Source organism: Artibeus jamaicensis, unplaced genomic scaffold (genome assembly GCF_021234435.1).
Source record: "Artibeus jamaicensis isolate MK-2021 breed Jamaican fruit bat unplaced genomic scaffold, CSHL_Jam_final scaffold_3272, whole genome shotgun sequence".
Taxonomy (NCBI): Eukaryota; Metazoa; Chordata; class Mammalia; order Chiroptera; family Phyllostomidae; genus Artibeus; species Artibeus jamaicensis.
The window spans coordinates 632413-654718 of NW_026522039.1; the positions used below are offsets into that span (position 1 = coordinate 632413).

General features: G+C 60.1%; 1 protein-coding gene across 1 annotated transcript in view; it reads left to right on the forward strand.

The window, feature by feature from the left end:
• OBSCN (obscurin, cytoskeletal calmodulin and titin-interacting RhoGEF) overlaps window positions 1–22306 on the forward strand; it is a 132295-nt gene that overhangs the window by 109683 nt on the left and 306 nt on the right. Inside the window, 26 exon segments of the mRNA XM_053657057.1 lie at window positions 419–533; window positions 9689–9859; window positions 10512–10608; window positions 10873–10994; window positions 11511–11623; window positions 11777–11945; window positions 12122–12203; window positions 12660–12860; window positions 13511–13571; window positions 14071–14148; window positions 14517–14689; window positions 14833–14859; window positions 15424–15576; window positions 15667–15712; window positions 15842–15919; window positions 16250–18266; window positions 18897–18977; window positions 19227–19337; window positions 19499–19666; window positions 20166–20288; window positions 20486–20656; window positions 20914–20998; window positions 21181–21420; window positions 21569–21792; window positions 21905–21980; window positions 22076–22225. Of these exon segments, the coding sequence (XP_053513032.1) occupies window positions 419–533; window positions 9689–9859; window positions 10512–10608; window positions 10873–10994; window positions 11511–11623; window positions 11777–11945; window positions 12122–12203; window positions 12660–12860; window positions 13511–13571; window positions 14071–14148; window positions 14517–14689; window positions 14833–14859; window positions 15424–15576; window positions 15667–15712; window positions 15842–15919; window positions 16250–18266; window positions 18897–18977; window positions 19227–19337; window positions 19499–19666; window positions 20166–20288; window positions 20486–20656; window positions 20914–20998; window positions 21181–21420; window positions 21569–21792; window positions 21905–21980; window positions 22076–22225 (5132 nt within the window).

A 22306-nucleotide genomic window follows, 5' to 3' on the forward strand; every position in this document is an offset into this window, starting at 1 on the left:
CTCCTCAGAGGTGGTGCTGCTGGCAGCCTGGGGCAGACAGGGATGGGTCTGGCCTCCACGTCAGGTCCTGAGGACACAAATCGTCTTGTCAGCTTGGGCCCTGTCCAATTCAGTTTAAATTTAAATCTGTTAAAGCTAACTCTAAGATTCACTCCATTTCCCGTGTTCAGGGCCCACAAAACTGCCATTTGGAACAGTGGGGACAGAGAGTATCCTCCACCATGACGGGATCTTGGGCAGTACTGGGTCCCTTTGGGGACATGGTAGCAACTCTAGGACTCTGTGGCCAGGCTTTAGGACTCTGACACACAGGAGCGGGTGCCCCCACACTCTAGCCAGTCTTTACATCCCCAGAGAGGTGCCCATGGCTCCTTGGGAAGCTGTGGGCCCTCAACGGCTTCTGCTGTCCATCCCACAGCTGGTGAACCGGCTGGGCTCGACACGGGGCGGCCTGGAGCTGGGCCTGCAGGGCTCCACACTACAGGCCGGGGAACAGCGCCACCGCCGGGAGCATACCACTGCCATGATGGAAGGTAGGTGCAGCCACTGAGGGTCTCAGCCTCAGCCTCAGCCTCAGCCTGGCTGGATTCTCTGTACACCTGGCCCAGTGGGGTGAGATCATAAGTCCTTCCAAGGAGGGTGTGTTCCCTGGAGAAGAGGTATTGGGGCTATGGAGGAGTTGCAAGGCCTGAGACTGGAATAACAGGCATGTGGGACAGTTGGTGGTGGTCCGTAAACCCAGAACCTGGCCAAGGCTGGAGGGGCAGTCCTGGGGTTGGAGACTCAGGACCTACTCACCATCCCCAAGGCCGGACCCAGGCCGAGCAGTCTGCCAGGCAGAGGTGAGCGAGTCCTCATGGGAGGGACAGGAGGGGTGGCAGATGGGACAGTTCCACCTGAGAGGGGGCCCCTACCAAGTGCAGAGTGTAGGCTGCTGGGTTCCAGCTCGGCTCCTGGGAGAGGCAGCAGGTGTTGGAGCCTGGTCCCTCCACACCAGGTCGGTTGTCCATGTTGAACACATCCCCTGGCTGCTTCTGGTCCTGGTGCTGCCCCTGGGGTCCTTGGAGAGGGAGGGGTGGGCCAAGCTGCAGAATGGGCCTCATCTGGGAAAGGTGTGCTGCTGGGCAGGAGGGGAAGGGCAAGGAGATGCTTCCACTCACATGCACGGTGGCTCCAAGGTCCCAGCTGGGTCTGGAAGGGGAAGGCCAGGATGCAGAGGAGGGTAGCTGGCACCTATCCTGGGCCTGCTCAGACTGAGAGAGCAGTGTTATGGGGCTTGCGGAGCAGGCTGCCACCCAGGGAGAATTTCTCCCAGTCTGAGCTGTGCCACCTGGAGGGGCTGTCTGGTAAGGTGGTAAGCCTTCCATCCCTGGAGACATGCAACACAGGCCGGGCCAACACCTGGTGCAGCCGCAGCTTTCACAGCAAGACGAGTTGAAATACGTGTCCTTCCAAGTTCTGAAAGTTGGCTTCCGTGATCTTTGGGCCACTGGATTCAGTGCCTCCCAGGGCCCGACGTCTGGGGCCCACTGTCCATCTGGATCCTCACAGATTCAGGCCATCTAGTGCTCAGAGATTGGCCTTGCAGGGACCCTGCCCTCCCCTATGGGCAGGGGCCCTATTTCTTGTCCCCCAGAGGGCAGCCTGCACTGGCTGAGCCAGGTCCTGCCGGGAGTCCCTAGGGTGTCTATGGCATTTCTGCGTCTTGCTGGGTGGTATCTCACGGGGATGTGCTAAGCAGGGGCCATGGCCATGGCATGCCCTGTCTGCACATGATAAGTGCATCTGACAGAGCCACTCACTTTGCTGTCACGATGGATCTTTTTATCAATAATCCATGACCGTGTGCAGGAAATGGGGCTGTGCCTCACTCAGGGAGATGGCTGTCCTCATGGACCCTGGTATTGGAGCCTCCCACCTCTTGCTTCCTAACCTTGTCCTGCTGCTTCATCGTTAACCCGGTGGCCCCGCAGCTGGCCCTGTGGGGTGGGCACTGCCCACTCGCTTGTGAAACTGCACTGGGCTGGAAGCCCTGCTTCGCAAGGCTGCACCCTTCCTGTGGTTGCCAGCACTCACGGGGCCCAGGGCCTGTCAGGTGGCAGTCAGGTCAGGAACAAAGTGTAGGGTGCTAGGCCACCACTCCCCAGAGCAGCAGGACAGGCCCCAGCCAAGAAGGGTGACAGGCAAGGCGCTGCATCTCTGCTGCTCTGTGCACAGGGTCTGGCTCTCTCTGGGCCCCACTTAGACCACACACATGGCGTTTTGGCTCATCTCACTCTCTCCCAGTGGGCTGCACTCTCTCCAGGAAGCAGTCTACACACACAGACACACACATCCATGTGCATAAACATGCAGGCAGACATGCACACATGTGTGCACATGTGCAGTAAGTGTGGCTCCCAAATGTGTGTCCTAGTGTGGCACATACAGATACAAGTAGCATATCCAATTCACACATGCCTAATCAGAGATAAGCTCGGATGCTCTCAGTCGCCTAAGGCCGACCTTACTCCACGTGGCACGGCAGCACGGCAGAAAACCTGCAGACCAGGGGCTGGAGGCCCTGTGCCTTGGGCCCTACTGCCTGAACTTTGAGCTTTCCCTTCAATATCCCTTCAGGACGGTGACAAGGAGTGTTGAGATGTGAGGGTGCTGGTAGCTGTAGAATGGTTGCTGTCCACATGGGCAAGGTCAGGTAGGACATCTGTGTGCCAGGCCCAACCCTGCCCAGAAGCTGCAGAGAAAGAGGACTTAGATGGTTGGGCACCCTGCTGCCTGGTCCTGCCTCCCTCTCAGGATGGGGACCACAGGCCCTCTCCCCCTGACTCCAGAGAGGAGGAAGGCCTGGTGCTCCTATTTGGAGACTTAGGTTTCCCAGCTCCCTTGGAGTTCAGGACCCTGACAGGAGCCTGCAGGCTGCTCCCAAGGGACTGTGTGGTCTGCCACGCAGTTCAGATGTGCCTGCTTCAGGACTTCAGTCATTCTCTCCTAGAGATACCTTTGATCTCTAGGATGTTTTTGGTTTTTTGCATCAGCTATCCTGGTGCTAGTTTGGCTGCTTGCTCATTGTGCAGCTGCAGGCTATTCCTTTTCCCACTCTAGCCCTCAATTCCTATGTCTGAAAAATCAGACTTTGGGCCTGACAAATACCCAGGGCTCCCTAGGCACATGGCTAAAGGAGAAGCTGGGATTTGTCTATGTGGGCAGCCTAGGCTGTCCCTGAAGCCCCTGCAATACCCTCAAGAGGGACAGGGGTGCTGCCCTTCTGTGGCATACAGTTATGCTACTCAAGGCACACATGGTCACCATTTCAGAGGCAAGGGAGCTGGGGCTCTAAGCGGAGGCAGCTGTCCTAGCCACACACTACCAGGCAGGGCTGGGAGCCAGGGTTCCAACGCTGAGAGGCTTACTACGCTGCCATGCCACTCAGAGAGCTCAGCCCAAAGCGCTGGCTGATCTGTAACCCTCGCTATCCTGACTGTTTTCTTTGTAGTCACTGAGCAGGAGACTAAAGTCCCCAAGAAAACCGTCATCATGTAAGTGCAGGCGTGTTCCTAACATTCCCTCTGACTGCAGTGCCCCCTGCATGCCCACTAACCTGCCTGGACCTTGCCTGTCTGGTCTGGCTGCCTGCTCGCCTGACTGCCACCCTCATAGCCTTTGCTTGTCACATAGAGGGCAGCACTTTGCAGAGAGTCCCAGGAAGCTGCCCTTCCCCTGGGATCATGGCCACCTTCATGCTGCTGACCTCTCTCTTCCAGGGCCTCAGAGCCCTCACCATGGCTGCCCTGCCTCTGGGGGCAGAACACCCCTGCATACTTTAGTGTCTCACCCAGGGCTTGGACCCAGAGTCACACCAGTTGGGGTGGACCTGGGACCGACAGCTGTGTCCCAGGTTGCTAGTGGTATGTTTCTGCCCTTCAGTGCCCTGGGACCTAGGGCATCACTGTCCAACAGAACTTCCTGTGACGATGGAAATAGTGCACATTTACATAGCCTCCCACAGCAGCCACTGGCCACATGCAACTACTGAGCATTTAATAGTGTCTAGTGCAACTGAAGAACTGAATTTTATCTAGTTTTCACTAGTTTGACTTTAAATAAAATAGTATAATCATAGTAGACAGCACAGCTCTAGGGCCCTTAGAAGTCTCCAGGTCCAACCCTCACATTGGGAAGATGGTGAAACTGAGGCTCAGGGGAGAGAGGAATGTTGGTTGGAGTGGCTCATGATTAAAAGCTGGCTGAGAACCCATTTTCCTGGTGCCACACCCAGAAAATCCGCGTCCTTCCTCGTCCTTCAGTGCCTTCAAGGCTGAGGGAAAAGCCACATGGTTGTTCATAAATGAACAGCACAAGAGGTCCAGAGCTAGCTGAACCCACAGAAGCAGGGTTAGTTTTGGCCTGGATATCCTGAGAGGATTTCCAGCAGGGGATGTGTGCAGGTGGAGGTGGTAGGAGAGCTTGCCAAAGCTGGGAGGCGAGAATGACTATTGTTTCCAAAGGCCAGGTGATGAGAACTCCAGGGTGGGTAACCTCCTAGCCCCCTTAAGGAACCGACCATTGGTCACCTCTCTGGAAAATCCCATATTCAGATGTTTGATGAGATCCTGGGTTGATCCTTTCTTGACCTGCTTCCTCTTCCCACAAAGCAGGCCACCCCCCACAGCACAAGGCTGCCTAGGGCAGCAATGAGCGCCCACCCCATGGCTGGCACTCCACAACCTGACCCGGATCAACTCCACATCTTATCCTGGAGGGGAGCGTTGTTCTTGTTTACATTCAATGGAGACAAGTGGAGTAGCAGAGATGAGGCCAAACGGCCCTGGGGGAGGCATCAGAGATGACCCATGCCAGTGGGAGGCTGGACGAGGTGGCTCCTGGCCCTCAAGTCCATTGTGTTCCAGGCTCCTGGAAGTTGCCAGCCATGCCCTGCAGGGAGTGTGGCCCTTCAGCTTGAGAAGAGAAGGGCAACTGCCTGGCCTTGCGTCCCTCTGCCAGGGGCACACTGCACCAGCAGGGACCATGGGGGGCCAAGAGGGCCAGAAGGAAACTGGCTTGGAGAGACAAGGCTCTGCTGCTCCTGGGTACCCCCAGGCTGTGCCCGCGGCCTCAGAGCAGGAGGCCCACGTGCCCTCATGGGGGCAGCAGTGAGCCCAGGAGAAGGGGTGGCTTTTAAAAGTCTTTACTGGAGAATTTTAGAGAGAGGAGGGGCGAGAGACAGACAAAGAGAAGACAGACATTGATGTGGGAGAGAAACATTCATGAGTTGCCTTCTGCATGTTCCCTGACTAGGGATCGATCCTGCAAAATTATGGTGTGTGGGATGGCACTCCAATCAACTGAGCCACTGGCCAGGGCTGGGGATGGCATTTGGAGGAGTGAGCCAGTGTCCCAGTTGCACTCGACTTCCTGTCCTATCTCAGCCTGAGGCCAGAAGATGGGGTCCAGCCCAGTTCCTCCTGACATTTGCACCTCTGGGCCTGGGTGTGAGGCTGGAAGCAGGCCTTGGCCCTGAGCAGGCCACAGCCACACACCCCAGTTTCCCATCAGTTAAGTGGGGACAGCATTTCCCCTTTGCCAGGTGAGGGCTGGAGGGGAAGGACCTATAACTGCTGCACACCCTGAGTTGTGATCACACATCTCAGGCCCAGCCTAGGTGTCACTGCTCTTGGGTGCAGCCCCGAGTCAGACAAAAGCAAAGCTGGAGAGAGAGACAGCACCTTAGTCATGACAGGCAGCTGGCAACAGCACTGAGTCATCCCTACCCGCAGGTCATATCCTTCTGCCTGGGCCTGAGAGGACAGACAGGGCCCAGGGTCCAGGAAGGCTTTCTGTCACTCAGCCTGTCTCTGCTTCCTGCCTGTTACTCACTGCATCCTTAGCACCCAGCCAGCTCAGTGGCACTGGATGGCAGGGGAAGACCTGGCTGGCTGGCAGGCAGGCTTCTGACTATTGGTCCTACATGTGCACTTTTGAAAAGGGGCACCTTTTAAAAAGGGGCAAGTTTTGAGCCCTTTTTAGCCTTGTAGAATTCGGTCAGACCCATCCCCCGGTGCTGCTGCAGAGTTTCCAGTCAGCACCTCATGTGCACTTACATGCAACCGGCCTCCCATTCTGTCTCCTCTTCTCTGTCGTCCCCTATTTTGGGAGACAAGGCCCCAAAAGGGGAAAACCTAGTCCAAAGTCACAAAGCCTATGACAGCAGAATCACACTCCGAGCCAAGTGTCCTTGTCTAGCATCATAACCCAGACGGAGGCCAGGGACACAGGCTATTTCAGGGCTCTGACAATCCACACCTACACCAGCACCTGTGGCATTAACTGCCCAGTCTGTCCCTGCCCTCTGAGAGCTTAATGAAGAACCCCCCTTCCATGAAGGAAAACACAAAACACTGGTGGAATGGACAGGGAGGGCTGTGGGGCAGCGCCTGTCCATCAGCTCTTCGAGGAAGACTGGTATCTCCCAATGGGGTCACCACCAACAGGGAAGGAACGCTGGCCCAGAGGGACACTGCAGACTGGACTTGGTCTGAGGTTTGGGGGCACCGGTGTGATGCAGTGACATCTCAGCTCCTGTTTGGAAGTCCTTACACCAGAGCCTCTGGTTGAGCAGATGAGACATTGTTTCTTTGGTTCTCTGGCTGGAAGTTCTAGAGACCGGGCTCAAGTGCACATGTAGGAGCTTGTGCAGTCTCACCATTTGCTTGCTGGCACACTAACCTGATCTCTCGTGCTGGCCTTGCATGTGTGGTGGCATGGGTGGCAAGCTGGGCTGCGGTGTCTGTGCCATCCCCTCTCGGCCCTCTCCCTGCAGAGAGGAGACCATAACCACCGTGGTGAAGAGCCCCCGTGGCCGTCTCCAGTCCCCCAGCAAGTCTCCCTCTCTCTCGCCTTCCCGCCGCCCTGCCAGTCCCTCCAGGCCAGGCCTGTCGACCTCTGAGCTGCTGCACTCACCAGGGGCCAGCCAGCTCTGCAGGCCAGGGGTGGAGATGGGCTGGAGGCCCACTGTACCCATGCTGTACGTGACAGAGCCTGGAGCCCAGACGCTGGCCCTGCCCAAGGGCACTGGGCCCCCATCCAAATGGGTGGAGGTCGAGGAGACCATTGAAGTCCGGGTGAAGAAAACAGGCCCGAGAAGTGCACCTCCAGCTGGAGAGGCGCCCAGCAGTTCGGCGGGGTTTCTCTTCACGCTACCTGGTGGGGCCCCAGGAGGAGACCCCAACACAAACAACTCCAACAACAAGCTGCTGGCCCAGGGGTCCCTGCCCCAGGGCAGAGTCTTCTGTGTAGGCGCTGGACTGGAGAACCCTGAGCTGTCCCCTCCCGGGGCTGCTGGAGAGGAAGCCCCCCTGCAGATGCAGGATGGGGCAGGTGTCTGCTTGACAGAGGAGCCCCTAAGAGCCCATGATCTTCAAGGTTATGACCCCAAGATTCTCACACACGATGGTTGTGTGCTGACGCTGGCTGACCTGGAGGATTATGTGCCCCAAGAAGGGGAAACCTTTGGCCGTAGCAGCCCCATGACCAGTGCTTCTGATGACCCACCCTGCGAGGTCTCAGTGCTCCAGAGAGAGATCCGTGAACCCACTGTGGGACAGCCCATCCTGCTCAATGTGGGGCGCCCACCAGGTCCCCAAGGCCCCCTTGGCTTCTTCAGCCACTTCTCCCAGGAGGGGGCTTCATCAGGGCCTCAGGTCTGTGGCCGTCTTGGCGCCTCCTGTGTGCAGGGGAGCTGGGCTGAGGGTCCCACACCCTGGATGCCGTCCTTCCGCACTCAGGTCCATCGCTCTGCGGACAGTGGCCAGAGTAGCTTCAAAACGGAGGTTTCCACCCAGAGGGTCAGCTTTGGGACAGTGGGTGAGACAGTCACCCTGCACCTTCGCCGGGATGGGGATGAGGGCCCCAGCCCCTCCCAGGGCTGAGGCTGTGGTCGTGGTTGTGGGCACAGGCAACTGGGGGGTTGAGACAGGGACTCTCTTGGAGCCAGGAAACTGCCGATAGGGCTGCCGGCTGCTGTGGCTGCACAGGGGCAGCAGAAGAGGAGGCCTGGCTTGGAGGCCTAGGGCCTGGCCTGGCACCTGCACCCACCTGCTTCACAGTGTCCTGTGTTTGGGGCTCAGGAGAGAGACCTGAAGCCAGCACCTCGGGACATGTGCTCTGACCCTCCCCTTGTTCTCCAGCAATTTGGGACTTGAGCTGCCCATCCTCCCACCAGGTGCTTCCTACCTCATAGGGGTTTCCAGCTGAGGACACTGTACGCACAGCTGTAACCCAGATTATCGCAGTTCTGTGGGAGCAACGGGAACCAGCTCCGGGCTGCGTCCCACTTTGTTTCCTGTGGCACAGTCTTGCCCCATGCCAAGGTGCTCGGTGGGGGCTTCCCTGAGGGCACAACTTCCCCATGGACACTTTTCTCAGCCTCCAGGGAGGCTGACTGAGGCCTGTTGGGGCCTGTGCTGCAGACCTCTCAGGCCTCCCCTGCAGAGTGGGCTGGGGTCTCTAGGTGGAAGCAGCCCCTGTCAGTTAATTCTATGATGATAATAAACTGGCTCCTGTACCCCATATTCTGCTCCTTCTTTCTTCCAGTGGCTCTGGCAACTTGGGCAGGAGGGGTCCTCTAGGCTGGACCCTCTGCTGGCAGCCATGGGTGGGTCCTGGCCACCCTTGGGTCTGTGGGTGGGGGCAGGACAGCTCATCATTCCAGCCTGGTAGCACTTGGGCTGAGGGGCTGGTTGCCAGTGCACACGGTATGCCTGCCCATGGTGGCGGCTCCCAGCCTGCTGCGGGTGAGCAGGCCTTCCTGGCCCTTGTGCAGCGGTGCTGCCGTCAGGACATACAGCGAGGGTATGATGTGTGCGGGGTCCTCCTTGGGATGGGAACGGACAGGGTGGGTGCCCTGATGTGGGAGAGGGTCTTGGGGCAGGGGAGGGCTCTAAGCTGGGGACCTGCTGGGAATGGAGCACTGGGCATGACTGGGTACACTCGTCAGGCCTCAGCGATGCTACCCAGGGCTGGCAGCCGGGTGCAGGAAAGGGCTGCACCTGGAGCTGAGGGCAAGGAGGGTCCAGCAGTTCCTTTGGGAAGGGAGGCCAGGGCAGGGGCCAGATGAGGGTGGGGTGACCTGGGTCCAGTCGGGGTGCACTTGGAGGGAAGGGCAGATAGACTTTCAGGTAGAATCCCCTCTACAGCTGATGACGGGGCTACCGTGGGGAGGCAGCAAGGGAGCCCACCCCTGTGGACTCCCGGGTCCCTGACTTGGTGCCAGGCTGCAGGCTGCCCATATCCTGGGGTCTAGAGTGAGCCAAGGGGGATGCCAGTGTGCAGTGAAGGGATGGGGAGAGCAAAGACTGAGGGACAGACGGGGTACAAGGTGGGTGTCCAGGCCCAGCTGCCCTGGGAGGTGACCTCCAGGGCTCTGCATTCACTCCCCTGAGCACCCTCTCCCAGACCAGGGAGAGGGGCCACTCCCAGGCCCCTTTCTCTGTCAGGGCCCTACCACCTGCGCCTTCTGGGAGAGTAGTGGTGGGCGGGTAGAGCAGGCGGTGGGAGAGTCAGCCAGGTCAACTCCCCTGGACATCTTTGAGGACCGAGGTGGGCTTCCTGGAGCCCCTCCCGAGGCCCAGGCCATGCCTCACCCTTACACACTGACCTGCTTTTGCCACAGGTGCTGCTGTCCCACCCCCAGCTGCCCTGGAGAAAAAGGACCAGGACATCAGGTCTCTCCAGAGGATGCTGATGGGCCCTGAGGCTCCAGGAACCTCTACAGGCGACCACGCCAGCCTAATCCCCAGGGAACCACTTGCTCTCCAGGAGGCCAGCTCCCAGCTCCTATGCACAGAGGCTGCACATGAACCTGGTGAGGAGCAGTGGTAGGCTGACTACAAAGTACCCCCTGCTGTCAGAACCCCCTCCTCTGTGCTGACCCCGACCTTGGTCCTCATGGGCGCCCATCCCATTGGAATGAACTGGCAGAACCCTGGGGACCCAGGCATCGATGGAAGTCCTGGGCAAGGCCCACGCCTCACTCAGGCTGCCTATGAAACTAGGCAGGGGGTAGTTTGGGAGGTTCTGCCCACCCTGGACACATCTGTCCTGCATGTGAGAAGTCTGCTGGTTCAGACCCCTGGCGGACAGCCTGGACACTCTAGGCTTCAGGGCAGGCCGGAGGGAAGGGAAAAGTGGGGGAGGAAGAGGAGAAGGAGGGGACACCTGACAGATGTGGTTGCAGGGAGGCTGCCGAGGTTGCTGCGTCCCTTTGTAGGATGGGGTCGGGGTTAGGGGCTAGGCAGCTCAGGGCTGGTAGCCCGGGCTACCAGCTGGGACAGGAGGGTGCCCTGGAGGAAGTGTGCATGTGTGGCAGGAGCCTGGGTTTGGGGGCACAGACCCTGTGCCCTGCTCGGCCTGTGCTCTTGCCCTCTGGGCCCTGGAGGGTGGTGCAGGGGCATGTGGTGGTGGACAGCCCCAGCCCCACCCCAGCCTCCACCTCACTTGACCCTGGCCTCTCCCAGCAGAGCCCAGGCAGGTGCTGCAGTCCCTTCAACCTATGAGTCAGGGTCAAGGCTCGGAGCCCCTCTCCATGGCACACAAACAAACTGTTCCCATCAGGTAATGTACCTAGCATGCTAGGAGGGACATTCCATGAGGGACATCTGTGGGTGGGGCAGGAGGCTCACAGCACCCCAGGACATTCCTTGTCAGCCCCACTCTTGGGCGAGAGGTGCTGAGGCCCCTGGCTCTACATTCCTTCCCAAATCATCTGCTGCAGCCTCAGGTGAGGGTGTGGCAGGGACCCAACTTAGCTCAAGGGTCAGTGCCCACCCCCAGCAGTGGGTTGGCAGGCAGACAACTCAACCCACTGCCTGGCTCCAGGGTGGAGTCCACAGCCTGGCCAGAGACAGGGGCCACAGAGCTCTGGGATGTCTGCAGCCATGTGTTCACAGAGACCACTCACCGGACATATGTGTACCAGGCTGGCGATGCGGGGGCCACAGGTAGGTTGTGTACGTGACCCTGTGCCCTCTGCTGGGTGACACTTGCACAGGGGGGCCATCCGATGTGTGCCAGCCCTGCTATGGCCGCCCTTGCTGCCCTCAGTCCCTGAACTCCCTCAGAGGGCTTCACTGGGAAGGGAGGCAGGCAGCAGTGAACTGGACAGCCATTCAGTGGCCTACGTTAGGATGCTCTGCATGCCCTGCCCCCGGAGAGCTGGGGTTCAAGCAGGACAGGCGGTACTCTGATGGAAGCAAGCACTTCCTAACCAGGAGCCTGGGTGGAATCAGGAGGGGGTCACCTTCACTTGGGAGACAGGTGGGCTCTGTTACCCTGTGGGTATCTGAGGGCCTTGCTATTCACCTGGGATACCAGGACGCACCTAGAGTCCCTGCCAGCCCACCGAGGCCTTGGTGACACAGGCCCCAGCTCACAGACTCAGTGCGGTATGGGCTGCAGTGGATGGCCAGTCTGTGCAGCCTGGATTCCTCCCCACCAGTTCCCTCCCCCACCCCCAGGGCCCCCATCCATGCAGATCACCATCGAGGATGTGCAGGCACAGAGGGGCGGCACAGCGAAATTCCAGGCTGTCATCGAGGGTAACCCACAGCCCACAGTGACCTGGTATAAGGTAGGGATGTGTGGGGTGGGGATGTCCAGCCTTGTGCCTGGAGGAGGGGTGTATGAGATCCCCACCAGACACTCTGGGTCACTCACTGAAGGTGGGGCGGACCCCAGTACTGGGTCCCAAGGCTCATGGTCACCCCACCTCCTGTGCCTCCAGGACAACGTCCAGCTGGTGGACAGCACATGGCTCAGCCAGCAGCAGGAAGGGACAGCCTATTCTCTGGTGCTCAGGAATGTGGGCCAGCATGACGCTGGTGTTTACACCTGCCTGGCCCAAAATGCTGGTGGCCAGGTGCTGTGCAAGGCAGAGCTGCTGGTGCATGGGGGTGAGTTAGGGGACCTCTCACAGGCCCAATCCTGGCTCCACGTGGGTGTAGGGTTCTGTGGGCTCCTACAGGCCCAGGCACAGGGAACTGTCCCAGCAGACACTGCGGAGTTGGGGAACAGTGGGAGGGATGGGGACCTTTGTCCACACTGGTGGCTGACTGCTTCCTGGCTACAGGGGACAGCAACCTGGACCTAGAAAAGCAAAGCTGTCGGAGAAAACTGCACTCTTTCTACGAGGTCAAAGAAGAGATTGGGAGGTACCCCGCCAGCCTGCCCCAGGAGCCTCGCTCCCTAGCCTGCACTCCAGAGACCCCACCACCCAGATCCCCCTGCTTCCCGGGAACCCCACTTTTCTGAGGCCACCCCTCAGTACTCTGCCTACTCTCCTCCCCACCCCCGGAACTTCACTCCCCCCACCCCACCAGCCCCAGTTCCCTCAGAACCCTTGCTTCTCAGGAATCCCGCCAGCTCAGCAACTCTGTCCCAAGGGAGCTTGGGTCTTGGAAGGCCCCACCCACATCCCATGCCCTGGAGTACCCTCCCATCTTCAAGAGGTCCCACCTGAGAACCCCACCTCTAGGAAGCCCTTGTCTCCCCAGTACCCACTCCCCACAGCCTCTGCCCATCTGGAAACCTCACCTGCCAGGAGCACTGTCCCGCATCTCCCTCTGGGCATGATCTTAGGAGTCTAGCATGGAGTCCCTTCTTTCCAGGGGTGTGTTTGGCTTCGTGAAAAGAGTGCAGCACAAGGGCAACCAGATGTCCTGTGCTGCCAAGTTCATCCCCCTACGGAGCAGGACACGTACCCAGGCTTACCGGGAGAGAGACGTGCTTGCGGAGCTGAGCCACCCACTAGTCACTGCGCTGCTGGACCAGTTTGAGACTCGCAAAACTCTCATCCTTGTCCTGGAGCTGTATCCAGTCCTTAGCCCCAGGGGATGAGGCGGCCGGGAGCCCCAGAAGGGCAGGGGACCACAGAGTGGTGTGGGGGCTGTGTGTGGCTCTGCTGTCCTCAGCCCTGTACTCCTCCCGAGGCAGCCAGCTGGGCTTCCCATGCCCCTGTTAGGATGCTGTGGGACTAACCAGCCCAGACATGGCACTGTCCTCATAGCTTGCTGCCCCTTGAGCCAGGAATTTGGTCAGGCCCCTCTCATGCTCCCTGTGACCTCTGTTCAGCAGGAGGTCATACTGCTTAAATGGCAGTCCCAGGCCCCAAGCACTGGGGCTCTGACATTGTCCACCCAGGCTTCAGGGAGGGGTATACCCCTTCCCTGACCCCTCTGGATCTCACCTTATCACTTGCTGCCAGGTTGAGAGTCTCTGGGTGTCGCAGTGCTTGCCACACCCTACCTTGTGCAGAGGGGAGAGGACACCTCCACTCCAACTCTGTTGCTGGCCACTGGCCTCAGCTCCTCTCCTCAGGGTCTGGGTCCCACACACCCTCCTCAACCTGGAGGACCCACCACTCCAGCATGGACTGCACTGCTCCCCAAGATAGCACTTGCCATGGGGCATGGAGTGGGTGGGTTCCCGACCCCTGAGCTTTCCTTGACCTGAACCCCAGGTGCTCCTCAGAGGAACTGCTGGACCGCCTGTTTAAGAAGAGCGTGGTGACAGAAGCAGAGGTGGCTCTGCAGCCTGAGCTGTCTGCAACCAATAGGCTTACATGCATGCCCCCCGCTAGGGCTTGTATTCCCCCCACCCCAACTGCCCGTCCTAGCAGGCCCAGCTCAGAGAACTTTTGAAGGCCCCCAGGGCCTCACAAGGTGTCACTGCTCTTCAGTCAACTCTCAGAGCCCTACCAGCCAGGATCACAACCTACCTTTCCCAGCCTGCACCTCACCTGGCCCACCTGGCCCACCAGCCAACCCTCACCTGCTCTTGAGACATCAAGCTTCCTGCTTTGCTCAGGCTGCTTCACACACCCAAACCCTCCCCACCATCTGGCCCAGGGGAATCCCCATGCCCAGGCATGTAGGGCTGGGGAGGCGCTGACTCTACTGCCTGTGGGTTGGTCTCAGGTCTGCAGGGAGTGAGGGGTAGATGGGAGCAGAGCAGGGAGGAAGGTGGCAGAGCAGGCAGAGATAGGCTTTCTCACTTGAGCAGCAGCCTTTGCTACTGCAGGTCAAAGTCTACATCCAGCAGCTGGTGGAGGGGCTGCACTACCTGCACAGCCATGGCATCCTACACCTGGACATAAAGGTACTTGTTCCATCCACCTTGTGCCCCCAGAGCCCAGGAGCAGGCGGTGGGAGCTTGCAGGCTTTCCAGCCTGCAAGGGAACAGGCCTACCACTTCCAGCTTCAGGACTTGCTAACTTTGTTGGGGAGAGCTCACTACTTTACCAGCAGCCCCTTTAGGTGAAATGTGGCTCTGATAGAGCAGAGGCTGTCCCCAAATGGTACCCAAACCACCTGTTCCCAGGGCAGCCCCCTGTCCTCCCTCGCTGGCTTCTCCGTCTTCATGAGGCAGCCCCTTACAGACTCCCTAGTGTCACCCCCAGACTTGGCAGTCCCAGGGGTACCTCCTCACGTCGAAGCCTCACCCACTTCCTGACTGCCCCCCAACAGCCCCCCAACATCCTGATGGTGCATCCTGCTCGGGAAGACATTAAAATCTGCGACTTCGGCTTTGCCCAAAAGATCACCCAGACAGAGCCAAAGTACAGCAAGTATGGGTCCCCTGAGTTTGTGTCCCCTGAGATCATCGAGCAGAACCCTGTCAGTGAGGCTTCTGATATCTGGTGAGTGGCTGGGCCCCCAAGGACAACGCCAGCACCGCTTCCCACTCTCTGCCTTCTCTCCTCCCCTGGCTCCCACCCACCTGGTGCCCGTTACCTGTGGGCCAGGCCTGGGATGACTCACAATTGTGGTTTTGTTCCCACAGGGCTATGGGGGTCATCTCCTACCTCAGGTGAGCAGACCCCAGCACCTGCCAGCTGTCTCCTTGGAAGCCAATCCCAGACCCTCCCAGCAGGCGCACAGGAGGTCACAGGCACTGCTGGCCCTCCTCAAAGACCCGAGGCCCGAGGGGCAACTATTTTGGGAACAAGCAGTGGGCCAGCTCTGATAAGAGGTTTTGTCCAGCAATTTTCACACACATCCTGTCCCAGAGCAGCCCTTCCTGTTGTGAGGCACAGCCAGTGCTGAGCTGTTTCTCCAGGTGGTTAGGCTGGGTTTGCCCAGAGGCCCCTCAGAGCAGCTTCTGCTGCCCTGAAGGTGCTGCTGTCAGACTGAGGCTGCATCTCATCTCCAGGTGGGGCCCTGCTCCCACCTCAGGCTCAGGCCTGGTACCCACTCTGGGCTCATGCTCGATCCCCACCCCAGGCGGAGCCTAGATCTCTGGGCAAGTGTGAGATACTTACTGGGATTCTGAGGTTGCTGAGAAGCCATCCCAGCCAGAGCTCTGCCCAGCAACCCCACAGGACCCAGAAATCTGGGATCACATCTGAGTGCTGAATACTCCCTGTGCTTTCAGCCTGACCTGCTCATCCCCATTTGCCGGCGAGAGTGACCGAGCAACCCTCCTGAATGTGCTGGAGGGGCGGGTGTCCTGGGGCAGCCCAGTGGCTGCACACCTCAGCCAGGATGCTCAGGACTTCATTAGGGCTGCCCTGCAGAGAGCTCCAGAGTGAGTGTGCCCACCCTCCTCCCTGCTCCCCCCATCCACTCAGGGGGCCAGGTGACCCCTGGCCTGACCCCCAGCTTGGCACCCCCACAGAGCCCGGCCCAGTGCAGCCCAGTGTCTTGCCCACCCCTGGTTTTTGGTGAGTAGGCTGAATCCAGCAGGCCTGGTAAACAGTGGGGGGGAACTGAGGCTAAGAAGGGTGGGGCCTACCTGGCCCTAGGGTGAACCAAGGTCTCACCCAATGTGGCTTTCTCACCTGGGCCCCCAGAAATCCCTGCCTGCAGAGGAGGCCCACTTCATCAACACCAAGCAGCTCAAATTCCTCCTGGCCCGCAGCCGCTGGCAGGTGAGCTCAGATGCAGAGAGGGGGCAGGACACCAGGGGCATATGCATGAGGGGCCAAGGGGTAGGCGAGGCAAGCTAGGTCCGGGAGCTGGTGATGCCCCTCAGGTTTGGGAGAGTAGGGAAGTGGGGGCTGAGCACCCTTCTTTCAGGGTCTGTGCCCTCTGAGCTGACAGGATGGGGTAGGACTGCATATACTTCCAGCCTGGGTGGGGACACACCATAGCCCTGGGGTGCCAGGGATGAGGAGGCCCCCATCTCCTGGGCTCCCCTCGGGGGCACACCAGGAGCTGGAGGGCAGCATGCAGCTGACGCCCCACCCCTGCACCCCCAGCGCTCCCTGATGAGCTACAAGTCCATCCTGGTGATGCGTTCCATCCCGGAGCTGCTCCAGGGCCCGCCAGACAGCCCGTCTCTTGGAGTGGCCCGGCACCTGCGTGGTGATGCCAGTACCTCTTCTAGTAGCACCTCGTCCTCCGACAACGAGCTGGCACCCTTCGCCCGGGCCAAGTCTCTGCCACCCTCTCCTGTGACTCACTCCCCCCTTATGCACCCACGGGGTTTCCTGCGTCCATCTGCCAGCCTGCCAGAAGAGGCTGAGGCCTGTCTTCCCATGGAGGCAGCACCCCTGCCTGAGGCACCTGGGGGCTCAGAGTCCCCAGTTGCCCCAGGCTGTGTGCCCCGGCAAAGCATTATCCACAGCCTGTTCTACCAGCAGGCAGGCAAGAGCCTGGAGTGTGGGGCCCTGGCCAAGGGCAGCAGACGGATCCCTGTGCGGCAGAGGCACCTCCTCAAGGGTGGGTACTTTGCGGGCCCCCTGCCTGGCCTTCGAGAGCCACTGCTGGAGCACCAGGCACTGGAGGAGGAGGCCGCCCAGGAGGAGCAGGCTGCCCCGATGGCCAAGGCACCCTCCTTAGATACTTCCCTGAGGCTGCCTGGTACCAGCGCCAGCACCCCTGGAGGCCCCCACCACTGCAGCCACTCCCTGGATGTTGACCTTGCACATTCTGCCATCTCCTCTGCAGAGGCCTGCCATGAGGGCCAGTGTTTCACCCCTGCCCTCTGGGGCCACCAGGAGGCCCTGGGAGGAGAGAATGTGCCTAGAGAGGTCAAAGATGTCATGGAGAGGGGGTTTCCAAAAGGACGGGGACTATGTTCATCCACCGGTGGGGATCCTGGCTTTGCTGAGCAAGAGGGGTTGTCCCAGGACAGCTGTGGGGGGCAGCTAGCTCCTTTTAGTCACCCCCAGTGGGGTCCTTCCCCCAGGAAGGGTTGTGATGCCCCAGTGGCTGTTGCATCCCAAGCTCCTGGTGCCTTTCCTCCAGAGCACTGCTCGGAGGCTCTCTTGGCAACCCCGAGACCCCTCTTCTCTGGTGAACTCCAGGCTCCCTTCTCCCCAGCTCAAGCAAGCCTCCCGTCAGGCTCTAGGAGGGAGCTGGAAGCCACCCCTCTCCCTGGGAGGGCCAATCTTCCAAGTTCTCCAGGGCTAGCCTCCCCATCTGGCACAGAACCTGGCCTGCCCCCGGACGTCAAGGCTCTGGCCCAGGAGACAGAGGACCTATGTGAGTCTGAGCTCAGCCCTCCTTGGCCTCAGGAGCAGGCAACCTCACGCAAGTTCTCCCTTGGGCACCGTGGAGGCTACGCAGGGGTGGCCGGCTACGGCGCCTTTGCCTTTGGTGGGGATGCGGGAGGCATGCTGGGACAGGGGCCCCTGTGGTCCAGGATGGCCTGGGGTACCTCTCAGTCCTTGGAGGAACAGGATGAAACAGGGGCTCAGAGCCCACACCCCCAGGCCAGTGCGGTGTCCCTGCCAGAGGGCTGTGAAGTCCCCACAAGGGCCTTCCCAGAGCTGACCTTGTGCGAAGACTTCGGCTGGGGGTCCCAGGTGTCACTGGTACAAATCCAGGACCTGTCAGGGGACACTGAGGCAGCTGACACTGTGTCTCTGGACATATCAGAGGTGGAGCCAGCCTATCTCAACCTGTCAGACCTGTATGACATCAAGTACCTCCCCTTTGAGTTCATGATCTTCAGGAGGGTCCCCAAGCCGGACCTGCCACCCTCCCCAGCATCTGAGGCCAGGGAGGAGCTGGCTGAGTTCCCAGAGGCCCCGTTGCCCTGGCAGGGCCTCCCCACCGGCCTGGAGATCAGAGAGGAGCTGGAGGACACAGGACTGCTGCTCAGGGAGGCAGGCAGCAACAGGAAACGCAGGTGGTCACCCCCCTCCAGGGGCCTCCTGTGCTCCTCCTCGAGGCAGGCGCTGTTGAAGGAGCCAGTGGAACTGGGGCTTCACCAGAGGATGAGGGCCTCGGTGGCCCATATCTCCCGCCTCCTGAGGGGCAGGCTTCAAGGTGACTCCCCTACCCCGACCACAGGGGCTGCTGGGCTCAGCCAGGTGGGCCCCTCTGTACCTTGGGGCATTGTGTGCCCATGCCCAGGAGTCAGAGCTCAGGCACCCACCTGACATAGGAAGCCTCCTTCTGTCCTGTCCCGGTGCTGCCTACACCTCAGGCACACATGGGCTTCTGTTCCCAAGGTCACCTTCTTGGCTTCCTCTCCTCCCATGTGCATCTGAGACCTGTATGGGATCTGAGCTGCTATAGGGGTTACAACCCTGTGGACAGGATCAAACCAGGGCCAGTCTTCCTGACTGCACCCCCCTCACTGACCCTGCCTGACCCCAGACCTTGGCCACGCCTCCTGGGCACCTGCACCCCTTACCTGCCTAAAGTGGCCCCTCCAAGGATAGGCCTATGCTGACAGGCTAGGGAATGGGTAGCCTCACAGCAGATTTAGCTTGTCCCCTCCACCAAAAAAAAAATCCCCTGGGTCCAGGCTTTTTGGCCAAATGGGAATCTGGCAGTGGGTGGAGAGTAGCTCCAGAGTCCTCCTCCCAGGCTCCCAATGGTAGTGGCAGGGGGCTGGCTGCCAAAAAGAGCCAGACCCTTGATATGAGCTCCCTCCATCCCTTCTCCTTGCAGGTCCAGAGAAGGAGGGGCCCCCCAGGAAAAAGGCAGGCCTAGCTTCCTTCCGGCTGTCAGACCAGAAGAACAGAGACCAAGGTGCCTGGGGCTGGGCCCCCCATCTTCCCAGGGGGCTGGCTGTGGGGAAGGGGAGCCCCTCCACAGTGCCCCAACCAACAGGGGGCAAGCTAAAACCCACAGTGACTTAAGCCCATATTGTGGGGGGGGGGGTCAGGTCCCAGTATGGGGACTGAGCAGTCCTGAAGGCCTTTCTGAAGGAGGTGCTAGGTTGAAAATGAGCTGGATGAGGATGAGCTTCTCTCCAGTATCCCCACCTCTCTTTTCTAGCGCCATATTTCCTAAGGAAGCTAGTAGATGAGACAGTGGTCCTGGGCCAGTCTGTGACTCTTGCCTGCCAGGTGTTGGCCCAGCCATCGGCCCAGGCCACCTGGAATAAAGGTAAGGAGCTATCCTGGTGTGGGGGAGGGAGTGGGAGGAGGAGGACTGTGGGGGCTGCTCCTTGAGGTCATGGCTCTCAACATACAGAGGGAAACTGAGGCCCAGAGAGGGTGGGGCCTGGTGTTTTGAGCTGCCTCCAGGCCTACTCTGTCCTGCTGCAGACGGGGCCCCCCTGGAGAGCAGCAGCCGCCTCCTCATCTCCTCCACGCTCAAGAATTTCCACATTCTGACCATCCTGGCAGTGACTTCTGAGGACCTGGGTGTGTACACGTGCAGTGTGCGCAATGCGCTGGGCACAGCGGCCACCAGAGCTGTCCTCCGGAAGGCAGGTGGGTGGGCCTCACCAGGCCTTCTCAGTGGGGACAGAGAGGCCACTCCAGGCTATCATTGCCTCCCCGGGATTTCCAAGGGGGCAGCCAGGCCTAGCTAGCTCTTAGACCCCCCAGCCTGATCCCTAGGGGGCACCAGACCTCCTGTGGCCAACCCTAGGTGCCCCGTTCTGCCACTCAGCCAAGCTGAGACATCTCTGACCAAAACCTGGAGTGGGCAAGGGGCTGTAACGAGGGCCACTTCATGGGGCTCCGGAGCATGCACCAGATGAGGGAAGCCTGTGGTAGGGCAGGCAGACACCTGCTGGGCTCCCTCCAGGAGAGTTACTGAGTCCCTCTACCAGGCAGCGCTGGAATGGGACCCTGGAATCTATGGGACCAGGGTAGGGTGGGCTCAGGGCATGGCAGTAGGGTGCAGGGGTGTGGACAGGCGGTCAGAGCTGCAGGAGCTGCATGCCCCTGGGAGCTGACCTCAGATCTCTGACCATGGGCCCTGCAGAGTGCCCCCCATCCTCCCCACGCCCAGACATTGGGGAGGTGTACACAGATGGGGTGCTGCTGGTCTGGAAGCCTATGGAATCCTGTGGCCCTGTGACCTACATCGTGCAGTGCAGCCTGGAAGGTAGGGCTGTGCAGGTGTCCTCACTCCCTGGGGGCCCTGTAGCTAGTGGGAGGAGTATCTGGCCACTCTGTGCTTCTGGAGAACCATGGGGGAAGTGTCTGGTGCCCTCTGTACCCATGAATGCCCATCAGGGCACCCTCACTGGACTCTGGAGTGGGGAGGCCTGGGGCTTCCCCTCACCTGCTCCGTGTGGCCAGGTGGCAGCTGGAGCACACTGGCCTCGGACATCTTTGATTGCTGCTACCTGGCCAGGAATCTTTCGAAGGGTGGTGTGTACACCTTCCGGACCGCGTGCGTCAGCAAGGCTGGCATGGGCCCCTACAGCAGCCCCTCGGAGCAGGTCCTCCTTGGAGGGCCTGGCCACCTGGGTGAGCCTCTACAGGACCTGGTGGGCAGTGGGTGGGGGTCCCTTTGGAACTGTCACCAAGACACATACACTCATGGGGAAGGTTTGTTCCAGCTACTGCGCTGCCCCTCTCCATCCCCAAATGGTCCAAGGAACAAGAAGCCAAGTGTGGGTTTAAGGAGGGGGGCTGTCAAAGTGATGGGGAAGAGATGGCTGGAGACAAGGTTGGGGTACTGGGACTATGAGGAACATTCCAGTCACTGGCTTCCCTTCCCACAGCCTCTGAGCAGGACAGCGGCCCTGCATTGCTGACCCATCTGCTCCCCAGCACACAGACCTTCGCCTTCCAGACGCAGATCCGAAGGTGCTGAGGCCCCTTTGCCTCCCCTACCCCAACCTGCTCACCAGGGCCTGAGCACTTCCTTCCCCATTTGAGTTTCCTCCCTGCTGCTCTGAGAGTGGGAAGGGGCTGCCAGAGGTCATGAAGGGGCCTGAAGGCCAGAACAGGAGCTGTTCCCAGAAGCCTGACCTGTGCTTCCTCACCAGGGGCCGCTTCAGCATTGTGCGGCAGTGCCGGGAAAAGGCCAGTGGACGCCCACTGGCTGCCAAGATCATCCCCTACCGCCCAGAGGAAAAGACGACTGTGCTTCGAGAGTACGAGGCCCTCAAGGGCCTGTGTCACCCACACCTGGCCCAGTTGCAGGCTGCCTTCCTCAGCCCGCGGCACCTGGTCCTCATGTTGGAGCTGTGCTCTGGGCCAGAGCTACTCCCCTGCCTGGCCCAGCGGTGAGGGGCCATCTGGCTGGGGGGCAGGGCTTGGGGAGGGGGATGGCACTGAGGCCCAAGTCCTGCCTGCTTCCATGGACTGGGTCCTGTGCAGGAGGGGGCTTGGCCAAAACTGCTCAGAGCCAAGCCCCTCCCCATGTGCCCCCAGGGCCTCCTACTCAGAATCTGAGGTGAAGGACTACCTGTGGCAGATGCTGAGTGCTACCCAGTACCTGCATGCACAGTGCATCCTGCATCTGGACCTCAGGTCTGAGAACATGATTGTCACGGAATACAACCTGCTCAAGGTGGTCGACTTGGGCAATGCTCAGAGCCTCACCCAGGAGACGGTCTTGCCCTCAGAGAGGTTCAAAGACTATGTGGAGACCATGGGTGCGTGGGTTGAGGGGTGGCTGGGAGTGAGCCCCTCCTCCAGTTCTGCCTCCTGCCAGTGTCTGCACTGCAGACACTCAGCTCCTCACCTTGTGCTCCCCCTTCTGTGCAGCTCCGGAGCTCCTGGAGGGCCAGGGTGCTGGTCCACAGACTGACATTTGGGCCATCGGTGTGACTGCATTCATCATGTGAGTCCTCCAGGCACGTGGGGGCGGATATGGAGTCCATGAGGATGACCTCAGATCCCCATGTGACCTGAGTCACCTATGCCTCACCTGTGCAGGCTGAGTGCCGAGTACCCAGTGAGCAGAGAGGGCATGCGGGACATGCAGAAAGACCTGCGGAGAGGGCTCATATTGCTGAGTCGCTGCTACGCCGGGCTGTCTGGGGGCGCCTTGGCCTTCCTGCAGAGTACGCTGTGTGCACACCCCTGGTAAGGTGGTACTGTCTCCTACCCCCCTGCTCACCCTGCTGTGCCCTGCACCAGCCAGAGTAGGCTGACCTGCCTCCCTGT